Below are 17,083 nucleotides of genomic sequence, written 5' to 3'. Positions count from 1 at the left end.
AACGATGTCTATATGACTGTATGCATGACTACATTACAATTACTTAGTGTCTAGTCAAATTTTGCAACTATGTTGCTGCCTTAGTTGCACTGAAAAATGTATATAAAAGATTATAATTTTATATGTATATTTACTGCTAAAGTGCAAACCATTTTAACCATCTAGTTGTTGGTCGTCTAAACCATCTAATCACTATGGTTGACCGTTTACCATTTATATTATAATCTAGGATAACACTAGTTTCAACTTTTAAATGTTGAGAATGAAAGTTATTGACAAACAAACTTATATATCACTATCATGTTAATTAAAATTATATTTTTTCAAAGAGAACTAAAGTTAATATATTTTTCCATAACACTAATGAAAATTGATTATACTAAAATTAAATAATTATGTAGTATTTATCATTAATTATATTAAAAACTTTTAAATATTTCCAATGGGTACATAATTAGTAGTATTAAAACTATGCCATTAATAATTACTTTTAAATAGCTTCATCGTGCACATAATTATTAATACTGAAATTAGTATATTTAATCATTAGTCATATATGTGAATAACATTTACATACTTTCACATAGTACTACTGTCGGTGTTTCGGACCCGGGGGGTCCTCAATCAACTAGTGAAAATGTACTGCGTGCCCCTAATTCCGGATGGTGATGCAAAGAGACACAAGGTTTATACTGGTTCAGGCAATAGGTGCCCTACGTCCAGTTTGAAAGAGCGATCTTGTATTTCTTGCACCGAGGTGCTCATAGTAGGGGTTACAAGCAGGGCGAGAGAGGGAGCTAATCCCAGGTCTCTGCGTAGTGGCGTGGGTTGCTTGAGATGTTGATCTCTTGCAGTGAGGAGGAGTATGTGTTACAGAGCGATGCGTTGTTCGTGAGCGTCTGAGCGTGTGTGTGTGCCTAGAAATGATCCCGGTCACTCCCTTTTATAGTCGAAGGGAGGTACAGGGGTGTTACATGCATTTGCTACGTGGTGTTTCGTGAGCGGAGGCGGCATGCCGAGCTCTGTAGCTTATCACTGTGGCAGCATGGTCGGTGGAGCGGCCTTGTCCCTGATGCACTGGAGCGACGCACCGGTCACGCCCGATCCAGTGCGACGTGAGAGCTCCTATGATGGCTTGACGCAGGGCATGGCGCATACTGTGAACGACGTGCCGGTCGCTGTATGTCAACAGCGTAGAGAGCCAAGGCCCAGTCGGTGCAGAGGCTAAACCATCGTGGGGGGCTCGGTGGGCGCGAATCCCGAGGCTGCCGAGATTCTGAAGCAGATGGCCGAGGCTCAGAGGGAGTGGTTGGTCTTGTACGCTGATTTTGAGGCTACAGGGGTCCGGACATGATTCTCCACGCCGCACTGTCCTTGGAGCAGGTGGGGTTAGGCAGCACAGTGCCGCATGGGTGTCCGTCGTGGGCATAGTGCCGAGCACAGCAGTCGATAACCCCTATCCCGTCCTGTCCCGGACGGCATGGCGTCGATGTGACCTACGTCTCATCGACTACTCCGCTGTGTCGAGCCGTCGTTCGGCTGATATTGTAGAAGCGGTTGAACACATTAGTTGGACGTGATGTCCTGTCAGAGAAGTTGGTCAAGGCGGAGGCGACGGGGTTGTTGCCGAGCCGGCCTCGAGCGAGGCGGAGAATCGGCAACTCGTCCAAGGACTTACGGGTGGGGCCTCGGGCGAGTCGGAGAATCGGTACCTCGTCCGAGGCCTTACGTGCGGGGCCTCGAGCGAGGTGGAGAATCAGCACCTCGTCCGAGGCCTTACGTGCGGGGCCTCGAGCGAGGCGGAGAATCAGCACCTTGTCCGAGCCTTGCGTGCAGGGCCTCGAGCGAGGCGGAGAATCAGCACCTCGTCCGAGGCCTTACAGGCGGGGCCTCGGGCGAGTCGGGGTACTGTTCAAGATGGGCCAGTCGGTCCAGCCGAGTCTCGGATAAGATGGGGTTTTACCGGTAGTAGTCTCTTGGCTTTGATTTTGACAGGGTTCTAAGCGATTTTTTCGGTCCTTGCTTAGGGGACCCCTTTTTATGGTACCCGACAGTAGCCCCCGAGCCTCGGGGAGAGTGTGAGCGCTCTTCCTGAGGTTTTGACGAGACTTGGCTTGCGGCAGCTCCTGACGGAATGATATTTCATACTTGATACCTCGGTGGGTGCGCGCGAGCGCACCCGCCGGGTGTAGCCCCCGAGGCCCTGGAGGAGTGGATTTATTCCTCCAGGGGCTTTTCTCATGTTGAGCAAAGGGTTTTATTGCGTTTGCCGAGTCCACAAGTGCGAGTTCGGGTCACTGGGTCTCGGCTTGGTTGCGGGAAGAGCCCCCGAGCCTCTACTCCGAGCAAGAGGGCGATTAGGAGTTTCCTTGTCTTTTTTGTGCGACCCTCGCGCATCCTTTTCGTTCGGAAGGAGGGGTTGTTTGTCGAGCCCTTGAGTGCGAGTTTGGGTCGCTGGGTCTCGGCTTGGTTGCAAGAAGAGCCCCCGAGCCTCTACACGGAGCGAGAGGGCGATCAGGAGTTCCCCTGGCTTTTTGTGCGACCCTCGCACATCCTTTTCGTTCAGAAGGAGGGGTTGTTTGCCGAGCCCTCGAGTGCGAGTTTTTGGGTCGCTAGGTCTCGGCTTGGTTGTAGGAATAGCCCCCGAGCCTCTGCTTCGAGCAAGAGGGTGATCAGGAGTTTCCCTGTCTTTTTTGTGCGACCCTCACGCATCCTTTTTGTTCGGAAGGAGGGGTGGAATATGCCAGGCTACCCTCGGTGGACACGAGCAGTGACACTTCCGGTGAGCTGTTATCGGGTGAGTCCGAGTGGAGGCCTATGCCCCATTCGATAGGGGTCGGCTAGCGGTCCAGAGACACACTCCAAAAGTACTAGAGGGCTTCTCTAGTGGGTCCTAGGGCTGTTCAATTGGCCCTAGGGGCTCGGTGCCTCCCTACGGTGGGATCCCATTTAGAGACTTCCCTACCGGTCTCAGACACGACTTAGGGCATCCCAAGCAATTGCTTGCTTGGGCCTCGGCCATGTACGGGCTCGCCCATAGTCGTCCCTGACTCTGTTTGTCCTAGGGTGGCTGTCAAAACCCTCGGGGCCCAGCCTTCGAACCCTTGGACCGTAACAGGCTCGGTGCCTTTTATCACGTTTTTTCCTACGAGTTTGGGTTGCTTGTCTTCGACCTAATTACAGGAAGAGCCCCCGAGCCTCTGCTCGGAGCAAGAGGGCGAACAGGAGTTCCCCTGGCTTTTTGTGCGACCCTTGCGTATCCTTTTCGTTAGGAAGGAGGGGTTGTTTGTCGAGCCCTCGAGTGCGAGTTTTTAGGTCGCTAGGTCTCAGCTTGGTTGCAAGAAAAGCCCCCGAGCCTCTGCATGGAGCAAGAGGGCGATCAGGAGTTCCCTTGGCTTTTAGTGTGACCCTCGCGCATCCTTTTCATTTAGAAGGAGGGATTGTTTGCCGAGCCCTCGAGTGCAAGTTTCTGGGTCGCTGGGTCTTGGCTTGGTTGTAGGAAGAGCCCCCGAGCCTCAGCACAGAGCAAGAGGGCGATCAGGAGTTCCCCTGGCTTTTAGTGCGACCCTCGTGCATCTTTTTCGTTTAGAAGGAGGGGTTGTTTGTCGAGCCCTCGAGTACGAGTTTTTGGGTCACTGGGTCTCAGCTTGGTTGCAGGAAGAGCCCCCGAGCCTCTACACAGAGCGAGAGGGCGATCAGGAGTTCCCCTAGCTTTTCGTGTGACCCTCGTGCATCCTTTTCGTTTGGAAGGAGGGGTTGTTTGCCGAGCCTTGAGTGCGAGTTTGGGTCGCTGGGTCTCGGCTTGGTGGCAGGAAGAGCCCCCGATCCTCTGCACGGAGCGAGAGGGCGATCAGGAGTTCCCTTGGCTTTTTGTGCGACCCTCGTGCATCCTTTTCGTTCGGAAGGAGGGGTTGTTTGCCGAGCCCTCGAGTGCGAGTTTTTGGGTCGCTAGGTCTCAGCTTGGTTGCAGGAAGAGCCCCTGAGCCTCTGCACGGAGCGAGAGGGCGATCAGGAGTTCCCCTAGCTTTTAGTGTGACCCTCGCGCATCCTTTTTGTTTGGAAGGAGGGGTTGTTTGCTGAGCCCTCGAGTGCGAGTTTTTGGGTCGCTAGGTCTTGGCTTGGTTGTAGCAAGAGCCCTCGAGCCTCAGCACGGAGCGAGAGGGCGACCAGGAGTTTTCCTGGCTTTTAGTGCGACCCTCGCGCATCTTTTTCGTTCAGAAGGAGGGGTTGTTTGTCGAGCCCTCGAGTGCAAGTTTTCGGGTCACTGGGTCTTGGCTTGGTTGCAGGAAGAGCCCCCGAGCCTCTGCACAGAGCGAGAGGGTGATCAGGAGTTCCCCTGGCTTTTCGTGTGACCCTCGCGCATCCTTTTCATTCGGAAGGAGGGGTTGTTTGCCGAGCCCTCGAGTGCGAGTTTTTGGGTCGTTGGGTCTCGGCTTGGTTGCTGGAAGAGCCCCCGAGCCTCTGCATGGAGCGAGAGGGCGATCAGGAGTTCCCCTAGCTTTTTGTGCGACCCTCACGCATCCTTTTCATTCGGAAGGAGGGGTGGAGCATGCCAGGCTACCCTCGGTGGGCGCGAGCTATGACACCTCCGGTGAGTTGTTATCAGGTAAGTCCGAGTGGAGGCCCATGCCTCATTCAATAGGGGTCGGCTAGCGGTCCAGAGACGCACTCCAAAAGTACTAGGGGGCTTCTCTAGTGGGTCTTAGGGCCGTTCGATTGGCCCCAGGGGCTCGGTGCCTCCCTACGGTGGGATCCCATTCAGAGACCTCCCTGCCGGTCTCGGACATGACTTAGGATGTCCCAAGCGATCGCTTGCTTGGGCCTCGGCCATGTACGGGCTCGCCCATAGTCATCTCTGACTCTGTTGTCTTGGGGCGGCTATTGAGACCCTCAGGGGCCCAGCCTTCGAACCCCTGGACCGTAGCGGGCTTGGTGCCCAGTTCCTTCGTCTGAAAGAAATCGGGTGGGGGTATATTCCCCTCCCATCGGCTGACAACGGTAGGTGCGCCTTTTGAGGCGGTTTCTTGGGGAGATGGAATGGCGCCTACCATCGCTGCGGTCTATGGATGGGACGTTACCGTGCGCGCGATTAATGAGGAAAAGGTGGACGCGTGGGCGGTTTAATCGGATCCGGATTAACTATGCCAGATCTGAGGGAAACTTCTCCGGTTTCATTGCCCATCTGTTTTGCCCCTTCCTGCATAAATACGTGACGAGCCTTGCCCCTCTCCTCCTTACCTTGCCTGCATTCGCCTTTTCTACCCTCGAGCCATCGCTAAGAATAGAGAGCGCCGAGGAGAAGAAGGGAGAAGGGGGAGGAAGAGAGGGAGAGAGCGAGCCTTACCGCCGTAGCCGCATTCTCCACCGCACTCATGGCCGGCGGTGCTATTGTCATTTAGGCGGATCCTTGGGGTCCGTCTGACGTGTCTGTGGAGACGCTATAGTCGCTCGTTGATGACGGCCTCCTTTGCCCGGTTACCGACCCCACCAGGCTAGAGTGGATTGCTCCGGGGGGCGAGCAGGAGCTGAGGCCGTGTGATGGCTACATTGTGAGCTTCGTGGCCTTCCACGAGCGCGGTCTTGGCCTGCCGGTGGACCGGTTCATGCGGGCGCTCCCACACTACTATGGTGTGGAGCTCCATAACTTCAACCCCAACTCCATCACGCAGGCGGCCATCTTCATCGCCGTCTGCGAGGGGTACCTAGGCATTGCCCCCCACTGGGAGCTGTGGCTCCACCTCTTCCGGGCGGGGCTCACCACCAAGCCGATGGGCACGACGGGCATGTGGAAGGCGATGAGGGCCGGTGGCTGCACTCTCCAAGTGCGCCAAGACCGACAGCTCCTCTATATCCCAGCCCAGCTCATGTCGTCCAACCGTCGCTGGTACAACAGCTAGTTTTACCTCCGCAACGATGATGGCAGGCTTCCCCCCTATACCGGGCTGGTCGTGGAGAGCCTACTGAAGAAGTGGAGGTACGGCGTCCTGGTGGTCGATCAGCCCAAGCTGCAGTCGCTCCTAGAGGGACTAGAGAGGCTGCGTAGCCATGGCCTTATGGCGGCTGTGGTCATGGCGGCCTTCCACCGCCAGAGGGTGCTGCAGCTGATGGCTCGGCGGCGGTGCCTGTTCGACATGACATCGGATGAGCCGATCGAGGGCATCTGGATGTCTGCCATCGCCCTCTCCGACAAGGAGATTCTACGTTGGGTGAGGGAGATGGTGGAGGGGTGGTTGAGGAGCGGTGATCTGACCCCTATCACGATGCACCCGTCGTGGGGGTACCTCTCTCTAGTAAGTCACGCGCTGCTGCGGCCCCTGAGGCCTCCTCGTTCCTCACCGTTTCCTGTTCCCTTATTTGTGTTCGTCGTTCCTGCAGGGGATGAGTGATGTGCGAGCCTCCCTACCGCCCGTTCCTGAGGATGCAGAGCGGCGGGCGGTGAATCGGGTGCACACCGAGGCGTAGAAGAAGAGGAAGGACGCCGAGGAGGCAAGGCGCAAGAGGAAGAACCTTGAGCGCGAAGAGCGGGAGAAGCGTCGCCGGTAGCAGAGGCACGATGGTCTCCCAGTGGAGGCGTCTCTGTCACCGTCGTTGTTGGATTCCTCGAGCGACGACTACGAGAGCAAGTCGGGGCGAGGTACCCTAGACCATCTCCCTGACGTTAGGGGGACAGCGCCTAGGGCATCGGTGAGCAGCCCAGCATTTCTAGGAGGAGGAGGAGAGGACGCCTCGGGGTCGACGATCGCCCACCCCAGGGCCAAGGCCGACACGCCCGAGGCCTGGGCATTAGGGAAGCACGCCATCAGCCTGGTGGGCTCGATGGTAGAGGCGGAGTAGGCGACGGAGGAGGCGACCCAATAGCCTCCGCAGAGGGTCGAGGTAGCACCGGAGTCCGGCAAGGGTCGCCCAGCATCGGTGGATACGGAGGCCATGCCACTGCCGCCGCCACCGCTGTTGTAGAGGACGAGGGTGCGGTGCAGAAGGTGTTGTGTCTCCGCTCGAGGTAAGTGTTTTGTCAGTGGAGTTTATGGCATCTTTCGTTCGTTCTTCGGTCGTATGCTGACCACGTAAGTATCTCGTCTTCAGCCAAAAGCGTCATGCAGAGGCACCCACCTTAGCGCCACATAAGGCGCTCAAGGCGAGTGCCAGCTCCACCGCCTAATGGGTGGCGGAGGCGCAAGCTGCCATACAGCGTGGCACGGCGTCGGCGAGGGCTGACCCAAAGGAGTCGGTCGCCTAGGGAGAGGCTACCGGGGCGGCCATGGAACAAGCGGAGGAGGAGGAGGCTACACCCCATGAGGCCAAGGCCCATGAGTCAGATGAAGCCGAGCCTCCCTCAGTCGTTGAGGCCACCGAGGCCGAAGCTGAGGCTCTTAGGATTTCTGAGGCCGAGGCGACGGAGGCCGAGGCGTCCAGGACCACCAAGGTCGAGGTGGCAGAGTCTGGAGCCCTCAGGACTGCCGAGGCCAAGGTGGTGGAGGCCGGTGTGGGCATGGCGGAGCCAGTGGCCCAGGAAGCGGAGATAGAGGCGGCGCAAGCCTCAATACCGCCCTCGGTCTAAGGCCCGCCACCGTCGTGGGAGAGCGCTCGGGAAGTGGAGGTCCATTCGATCTCCTTTGACGATACTTCCCGGGGGAAGGAGGTGGCAGATGCCGAGACGGCCAGCATCGTGGAGCAGCCTACTCTGACCTCTGGCGAGGGAAGCTCAGCCCTCGTGCGGGTACAACCCGAGCCCCACAGGTGGGACCACCCGCGTGTCTTATGGCAGAGCCGGGACCACCCTGAGGGGGAGCCCCTGTTCACCCTTGAGGACACGGCCAAGGGGGGTTGTTGGGACTCCTTCGAGCAATACCGCCATTTGGCAGAGCGGTCGCTGCAGACAGCGCTGTCCATCATGGCTGATGACCTACCCGGCGTCGCCCAGGTACGCATCATCTTTTCTTGTGTTGTATCGTCTTTTCCCGAGTCTTCTCGCAGTGCTTGACGTCCGTTCTGCCTACCCAGGAGCTCGAGGCTCGGTCCCTCGGGAAGTCGCTGTTCCTCCGGCGGGAGAGGGGCGTCTAGGACCAGCTCCGGCAGCAGAAGGACCTGCTTGCCGGTGCCAACGAGCTTCTGTCGGCGCGGAGCATGGAGGTGGAGGACCTCCGGCTTCGCTGTGCTGATGCGAAGGCCGAGGCGGCCATGGCTCGGGAGCAAGCCACCCCTTTGGTGGCACGAATCAAGGAGCTGGAGGAGGAGTTGACCTGGGTGGCCGGCTAGCGGGACACCTTCAGGTCTCGGGCCGAACAAGCAGAGGCCTCTGCCAAGGCCGTCACCGGGCAGCTGGGGGCGGAGCAGGGCGCGCACCTACTGACGAAAGGTGCCCTGGCTGAGGCCCTCAAGGTGGCCGAGACCTCCCGGGTCGAGGCCCTAGCCCTGAAGGAAAAGGCCGAGGGTGAGTCCCGTTGGGCCGCGCCCCTTGTTTTGTTTGTTTTTCTTGCGTTCGACTCCTAACTCCCCGATGTGACGCAGGGCTAGAGAGGGAGGCTTCCAGGGCGATCGAGGCCTCTCGGGTCGAGGTCCAGGGCTGGAAAGAGAAAGCCGAGGGTGAGTCCCGTAGGCCTTAGCCCCTGTTCAGCTTATTTCCTTTTGCACTTAACCCCATCCTGCTTGTCTTGGCGTAGGGTTGGAGAAGGAGGTCACCCGGGCAGCCGAGGCTTCCGTCGTGGTGCAGGCGGTGCTCGAGGCCAAGATCGGGGAGCACAACACGCTGCAGAGCGCCGCCCGTACCACCTGCAAGGCCCTAGAGGTTGAGGGGTCCAGTCGGGCAGCTCCCTTGGGAGCCGCTTGATTGCGTTGAGCAGCCAAGTACGCGAGCGACTCCGGGGGGCGCTACACACGGGCATCAAGCATGCCTTGGCCATCGTCTCCTCGCACTACGCTGGCATCGACCTCGAGGCCGTCAGCGACGGCTACGTCTTGGCTGAGGATGACGGGGAGGCCGAGGAGGAGGTCATGAAGCTGGTGGAGGCGGCCGAGGCCCCTGGCACGGCGCTGGCCAAGCTGTTCGAAGAGAAGGTGGTTCCTCCTGCACCGACCGCTGACGCTGGCGACCCTGAGTTCTGACCTAGGCCAAGGGGGCCATATAAACATATTAGGATTTAGATTATTGTACCGTAACGCTTATGGCCGTCGAGGCCTTTTTAAAGTACTCGTGTGTATACGCTTTTTAATCGTTTTTATTGTATTTCCGAGCCTCTGCCCTCTGCCTCGTCTCTGAACATATCGTTTGCAAAAAACTTCCTTGGAGCCTAAGCTGCCCCTCGGGCAAAAGGTGGTGAGGGAGTGCCGTAGCCCGGAGGCGTAGGCCGTCTCGCGGCTCAGCCGGCCTTTTGGCCTTGAGACAGACTTTTGGTCCTTTGGTTTTTTTACAATCGATTTGTCATGGCACGCTAGAGAGTTTGGCGTAGAATTTTTTTTCGAAAAACGATTAAAAATAGTGCCTGGGACTTAGGGGGGTCCCCCCCTTCTAGCCCCCGAGGGAGGCTCGGTTCTGCAGAGGCAGAACTGAGTCTTGTTCGAGCCCCGCGGTGGGTACCTCTGCAGAGGCAGAGCCGAGTCTCTCTTGTAACGTTATCGTAACGCTGATCCCCCATCGATAGGTTCGGGGGGTTTCTCAAAAAATTAGAATAACTAAAGAATGCGTCTTTATCGTATTTCGAGAAACAATGTATACAATGCTTGGAAATTTAAGGGTAGAAGCGACGTAGTTGTTCTATGTTCCAAGCATTGGTGAGGATTTCGTCCTTCTCGTTGGCTAGCTTGTAGGTCCCGGACTTTAGCACTTCGGCGACGATGTACGGCCCTTTCCATGGCGGGGTCAGCTTGTGGCGGCCCTTGTTGCTCTGCCTCAGTCTCAGCACCAGGTCGTCCACCTTCAGGTCTCGGCTTCGAATGCGCCGGGCTTGATAGCGTCATAGAGCTTGCTGGTACTTGGCCGAATGTAGTAGCACAACGTCTCGGGCTTCCTCCAGTTGGTCGAGGACGTCCTCGTGGGCAGTGCGGTTGCTTTGCTCGTTGTAGGCCTGAAGCTTCGGGGAACCGTATTCCAAGTCAGTGGGGAGAATGGCCTCGGCTCCATAGACTAGGAAGAACGGTGTAAATCCCGTAGCTTAGCTCGGAGTCAGTGGCAAGACACGACCATGTCGGAGGTGTCCTCAAGGTTGGCGGCGTCGAGGTCGAGGAGGACGAGGTTTAGGCCGCGGCGTGCGAGCTCCAGAGCCACGGACCGGCCTATTGCCTGACGTCGGGACGGTGACCACGGCCCACGTGCCGTACCGGCGGCGTAGGTCCCTCGGGGGGCGCAAGGAAAGTGCGAGGTAGGAGAAGAGGCGGAACAACAGCGACGCCGAGTAGCTGAGTAGGCGCCGCCGACGAAAGCGATCAACAGGAAGAACCATGCGGGCGGTGGCGGCGCCTGTTCTGTCATCCTCACAACTCAGCAGAAGCGCTGTCTTTCTCCGTGTTCCTTCCTGCTACGCTTCTCAGTTTTGAGGCTGATGACTACCTCTGCTGTTATTATCTCGCCATCGATCATGACTGCCCCCAACTACCATCTCTGCTCATAACATCCACCAATGTTGTTAGTGTTCTCATGGCGTGCAATTGCCCCGGCTGCCACCAACCATCATCCAACCGGCTATACACAGACACAGGCGTGGAAAACGGACTCAATACGCATGTATAATCAGATACAAATATCACTACTTATCATATTTTTTTGTCCTATATATGAATAAAAATATAAATATTCTTGATACGAATATAAAAAGAATAGCTCGGATTCTGATTCACATTTGAATATATATTCAATTTAGGGGTCGTTTGGTAAGGTGAAACGGTTCGGGTTCCTCAGTGGAATGCAAGAATTTCGTTGCCAAACGAATTTAGGCTGAGCATTTCCTTCTAGAATCCAGCAGAACCATTCTCCCTTTTAAACTAGGCACGTAAAACGCCTCAATTCTGGTTTCGATCGACTCAGTTTCTAGCCTTTCTGTATGCACTAGTGATTGTATTTTTTTAAGTGGAACAAGTTAAAATGAGTTGTATTTAAATTGTTCTTCACCTACAAAATGTTTAAAAAATTTAAGTACATTTTAATCAGTATGATTTTTTATTTAAAAACATCTTTTTGTTGAATCAGAGTTCAGTCGATAGCTAAATATTTTCATAAAATGATTCTTATTCATGACCTGAAACGTTTTTTTTAGATAATCTGGATCTAAAATATTTCTATAAGAATCCGGATCTGATCCATACTACACGCACCCTTAGTTGTCCATAAGTATACACCCAGGTAACCAATGGTTTAAAAAATAGGTTATATAATGAGAGATCAAAAAATAAGTATACTACAATCTATACATGTAAACAATAACTAAAATCTTTATAATTGTAAATCATATATCAATTATTATATTAATTATGAGTGCATCACTAGTATATAAAATAAAATGTGGACTATTAATTATTGCAGACACAAACTTTTAAATAGTTTCAGCTAGTGTTTGTCTAAGCGCATTTAAACGGCCGTCTACATGCGTTTTAACGTTAATCAGTGGGTTCACGTATAGTTTAGGCCCTAGCCACTGAATTAAACGCTAGACGCGTCTAAATGGTCAAATTGGTCAAAAACGGTTTAAACAATAGCATTAAACAGTGACTAAACAGGTGTAAATGCCAAAACATGAATTAAACAGTCATGTAGGCAATAAACCATGAAATTTAGATGCTAGAAAAACATTTTGAGCAGGCATAAATTGGAGTGGTGCGCCTGGAGAGGAATTTTTTGTGTTAATTAAACGAATTCTATATGACTGTATGCATGACTACATTACAATTACTTAGTGTCTAGTCAAATTTTGCAACTATGTTGCTGCCTTAGTTGCACTGAAAAATGTATATAAAAGATTATAATTTTATATGTATATTTACTGCTAAAGTGCAAACCATTTTAACCATCTAGTTGTTGGTCATCTAAACCATCTAATCGCTATGGTTGACCGTTTACCATTTATATTATAATCTAGGATAACACTAGTTTCAACTTTTAAATGTTGAGAATGAAAGTTATTGACAAACAAACTTATATATCACTATCATGTTAATTAAAATTATATTTTTTTCAAAGAGAACTAAAGTTAATATATTTTTCCATATTAACACTAATGAAAATTGATTATACTAAAATTAAATAATTATGTAGTATTGTCATTAATTATATTAAAAACTTTTAAATATTTCCAATGGGTACATAATTAGTAGTATTAAAATTATGCCATTAATAATTACTTTTAAATAGCTTCATCGTGCACATAATTATTAATACTGAAATTAGTATATTTAATCATTAGTCATATATGTGAATAACATTTACATACTTTCACATAGTACTACATTCTTGATGGATACGGATAAATATACATCTATTTTTCCCCGATACGGATGTGGAATCATATAGAGAAAGAAATGAAAAATGGATTCGAATATATATATACTCCCTCCATACTAAAAAATGAAGTCATTTTGGACAACGACACGGTCTCCAAAGCATAACTTTGACTACTTATTTTTATAAAGATATTTTTCAAAAAGTGATACATGTAAATTTTTGTGAAAGTATTTTTTAAGACAAATCTATACATATGGTTTTCACATTTCCAAGCTCAACAACTTAAAAGTTATTCATGATTTATATTCCCAATGTTTGACCCAAGCCTTCTCCAAAACGATTTCATTTTTTATTATGGAGGGAGTATTCGTTAGAAACGAATACCAATACATATATCAGTATTTCATATTTTAAGGTATACATATTCAGATAATTACGATCTCCAGACATCCATTTCAACCCACAGGTTAGCCAATCCTCTTTTATTAAAGTAATAAAACCCTTTATTATAGTATATAGTAGTGTAATGTGAGAACAAAACTGGTTTCGTGGGCGATGCGAAAAACCGACAGAACGACATATGAACTGGTCACGCGTACGTGCCCACTCAACAATGAGATCCATCAACAAGGTTGTCTACCATTTTTGCATTTGTGTTACAATTTTCACGCGTAAGACCACCACCATTTGTAAATTTCCTTTTCGTGCACCGCGCCGCGCCACAAACTCACTGCTAGTAGAATTTGTCCACTGATGAACCGGCGTTCCCCTGCGGATGCGCTCTGGACGATCTGAGCATCCGGAAGATGGCCCGCTGATGCAGATGCAGCGCTAGGCGACAGGTGTCGCCAAGGATCTCCGGAAGGAAGGCCGCGGCCCACCACTGGAGCTGGTGCACCAGGTTGGGCACGCACAGCGGGCCGTGCCCGATCCAGCGCACCGCCGCGTGGGCGCACGCGTCCAGACCCACCACGAACAGCGGGAACAGACTGTTCTTCGCCGCGCTGGAGACCACGTTCGTCTCCACGTACAACGGGACCTGCAGGTAGGCGTGGACAAAATACCCGTGGCTCGTCAACTCGTTCAATTCGTGTCCGCCTTGGCTCGACTCGTTTTAATTTTTTCACGAACTGAACTGAAAGTCTAGCTCGCTGTTTTAACGAACTAGCTTGAGCCAGCTCGCGAGCTGCTCACGAGTTCAAACGAGTTGAGGCATATCGGTCTACGACCATGAATCTAGGAGATGATAATACTGACCTAGAAGTGTACACCTATTCTATTGATATGTAATCCTTATTTTTAAATGTTTTATATGAATTTTGATTTTATAATTGTTGTGGTACTTAAATGTTGATTTATGGATTATTTTTTAGGGAGAAAATGATGATGCTGACATTGAATTTGTAGACTTTCCTAAGTCTGTGGTGGCAACCAACTAGTAAGTATGCTGGAATTGCATGAATCATGGATGGACCACCTATGTTGCATGATTGATATTTTTTATGAACCTAATATGTATTAATCATGTATGGTTGCATAATGGTGGACGTCACCTTCTGAAATTATTGTGACATGAACATTATAAACATGTGTGTCCTATTTTTTAAGTAGCTCACGAGCTAAATGGGCCAGCTCGAGCTCGCTAACGAGTCGGCTCGAGCTGGACCTAGCCGAGTCGAGATAGCTCGATATCCAGACCTACCTGTAGGATTAGGGCATAAAACGTCTGATGAAATCTGTGCATGCATAAAACATATAAATCTAGAGTCTGTCTACTGTACAACTGTGTGTTTCAGCAAAAAAAACTAGCACATGGTTGTTTGTTGGCCGCAAAACACACGATTTATAATAGAGAAAAAATCATGTGTTTTAGCACAAGCCAGCACATGGTTATTAATTGCCTACAGAACACATGATTTTCAACAGAGAAAAAACTGTGTGTTTTAAAACAAGCTAGCACACGGATGTTGGTTGTCTCTAAAAAAATTGATTTTTAAAGAAGGCCCACGCAAAGAAAAATCTGTTGTAATTTTTGTGCAACTAAAGAGTAAAACAGTACAACCCATTAACTAAAATGATAAAATAGCCCATTAAACAGCAGCAACCTATAAGAAAAACCCAAAATCATGAATATATAAGAATATAGCAGATAGACAAACATAGCAAAAAAAACAGATCTGCTGTGAGTGGGGAAAGCCTCTGCTCTGCTCACGCAGAGCAGGGGAAAGGGGCAGACGTCAGATTGCAAAGAAGAAGAACATGAAATTTCAAGAAGAAGCACTACAACACTGATCCAACCTCATCAGCAAAGGTTAGTATCCCAATCTTTTGAATCTACTTTTTGAAAAAGCAAAAAAAAACAATAGCAACTCAGATCAAAGACTAGAAGAATATAGATCTATGAAAAAGACATTCAGGATAGCAAAGATGGCAAGTTGCTTGTGCTTGCTACAACAACAGGACATGGCCCTAGTTGCTCAGTATTCCCAAGAAGCAGGTCTAGCACTTGGAAGTTCTGATATAGTCTAAAGGTACAAACAAACCTACAGAAATAAAAAGAAACCAAGACAAAAGTCTACTAGCTTTTGCACCATCTTACAAAACCACCTATGGTGTACATAGAAATAAAGACAAATTGGCACACAACCACACAAGCATGACCAAAAACCTTGATGACTCATACCTACACATACAACATTGTGTAGAACTATGTGTCCTTTTACATCTGCTTTCATTAGATCAACACTATGATCAAGTAGATACTTCACAGTGGATATAACACCTGACTGTGCAGAGGCTACAAACGATGTTGCACCTACAAAAAACATAAAAGTGCAATTTATATAACTCACACTAGCAGGTGCCAAAGAGTTACACATGAGAGCATACAATTTCCAAAAGCACCAAAAAGCTACAATAAGAATTATATGTATGAACCTCCACTTACAGCCATATTTCGATCACACCCTAGTTTCTTAACCAATTATTTGCAGACATACAAATGGCTCTGGCATGCTGCTGGATCACAATTTTATATGCCAAGTGCTTAATCACCATTTCCTACATCTAATTAATGCTCCAACTTTACACTAATGACATCATTTATTTCTAAATGTTTGTGCTTGCTCCAACAGCAGGGCGTGGCCCTGTTGCTCACTATGCACAAGGAGTAGATCCAGCACTTGGGGGTTGTGCTGTGGTCTAAAAGGCTAAAAACACAGAGAGCATAGTGCAAAACAGAGAGCATGAGATCACACACATGTAGCTAGTAGAAATCACACACATACAAATCGAATATTTTGGGTCAATTTTCTAAAAGTAATTCTATAGCCACACCACTCAGCAATTCTCAACTAATCCTCAACTAAAATTACAAATATATCTATAATGCATTTGCCATATTCCTATTGTAAATAAATTACATAACAAAGATAAGGAAATTGCACATTTGACATAGTACGACTTGTACTTGCTGCTAATGCAATTATATTGTACATATATACAATGTAAAGATCCAGCTCATGCAACTTGTACACGCAAAGCAGGGCAATGGGGCAGAAATCAGATCGAAGAGGAACCACAAACCTCAATAGCCAATGTTAGTACACCGATCATTTGAATCTAATCTTCTTGTGTGCGTTAGATGCATGGAATATGTAATGATGAGAAACCTTCTAAGTGTCAAAACATAAAATCTGAATGTTATAACAGAACATGAATCTAGAAAGAAGAACAAAGCAGCAGGAAATGTTAGAGGCACAATATCAGATTCAAAATTATGAGGAAATGATTCACCAAGAAGAAAGCAACAGTGATATAAAATTACTCCTAATTCAAAATAGTTGACACAAACAATAAATAAATGAGAACTAATAGCTTCTTCATTTTCTTGCAGGTTTCAATTGCTTCCCTTATGCAACTAATACAGGCACCAGTCGAGTTTGATCAACTACTTGAGGTAAGAAACACAATTCAATGATGCAATGAAAAAAGAAGAATTTGATAAAAAGCTATATAAGTACTTAGCTGCTTGCTTTTTTTATGAAGCAGAATAATATGTATGTCACAACAAGCAGATGTGATGATTATTCAACATCAATAAACTCACAAGAAGTAATTAAGGAAGTGCAGTCAGCTCCTTATCAAATATTTGCAGGCACAAATTATTTCAGTGACCTTTCAAATACGTACAAATACAAAAAGGTGAGCAAATTCATTGCTTAGATTAAAAAATGCCAAGATAAGAAGGTTGTTTTTCGACTAAAATATATTTCAATGCAGGGAGGCTACACTGATCTTATGATGGAACAGATCAGGAACTCTCAGGAAGATAATCGGATTGACTGGAATACGTAGGCAAAATTTATAATACCAGTATACAAAAATTACAATTCAAACATATGCAAATTACACATATATGTTCAAAGTAATTTCAGCATAATAGGACTGTAATTTCAATGCTTCATTATAAACTGTGTAGCAACATGAAGAGATGCAAGGATCATTAACAAAGATGATACTTGGAAATGACAGGAATGAGGTAAAACTATATTATATATGCTTGTTAAACTAGTTGTGTTATATTATAAATGGTAACCATTCTCATTATCAAACAAATAAAACAGAATATGAGCCTAGAAGATCTGGATGAAATCT

At 49.0% G+C, this 17,083-nt stretch overlaps 2 protein-coding genes across 2 annotated transcripts; one reads left to right on the top strand and one right to left on the bottom strand.

The window, feature by feature from the left end:
• Nucleotides 1–7,258: 7,258 nt before the first annotated feature.
• LOC136526051 (uncharacterized) lies at nt 7,259–8,061 on the top strand. Its single transcript, XM_066518837.1, has 3 exons — nt 7,259–7,552; nt 7,637–7,921; nt 8,002–8,061. Exons 1-3 carry the CDS (start codon nt 7,259–7,261, stop codon nt 8,059–8,061), a joined length of 639 nt encoding a protein of 212 aa, XP_066374934.1.
• Nucleotides 8,062–13,160: 5,099 nt separating this feature from the next.
• Nucleotides 13,161–15,380, bottom strand: LOC136526050 (very-long-chain 3-oxoacyl-CoA reductase-like protein At1g24470). The gene is made up of 3 exons (XM_066518836.1): nt 15,365–15,380; nt 15,151–15,242; nt 13,161–13,466 (listed from the first exon to the last, which is right to left on the bottom strand). Exons 1-3 carry the CDS (start codon nt 15,378–15,380, stop codon nt 13,161–13,163), a joined length of 414 nt encoding a protein of 137 aa, XP_066374933.1.
• Nucleotides 15,381–17,083: the final 1,703 nt, after the last annotated feature.

Source organism: Miscanthus floridulus, chromosome 19, assembly GCF_019320115.1.
Source record: "Miscanthus floridulus cultivar M001 chromosome 19, ASM1932011v1, whole genome shotgun sequence".
NCBI lineage: Eukaryota > Viridiplantae > Streptophyta > Magnoliopsida > Poales > Poaceae > Miscanthus > Miscanthus floridulus.
This window is presented reverse-complemented; position numbering and strand designations above follow the sequence as displayed.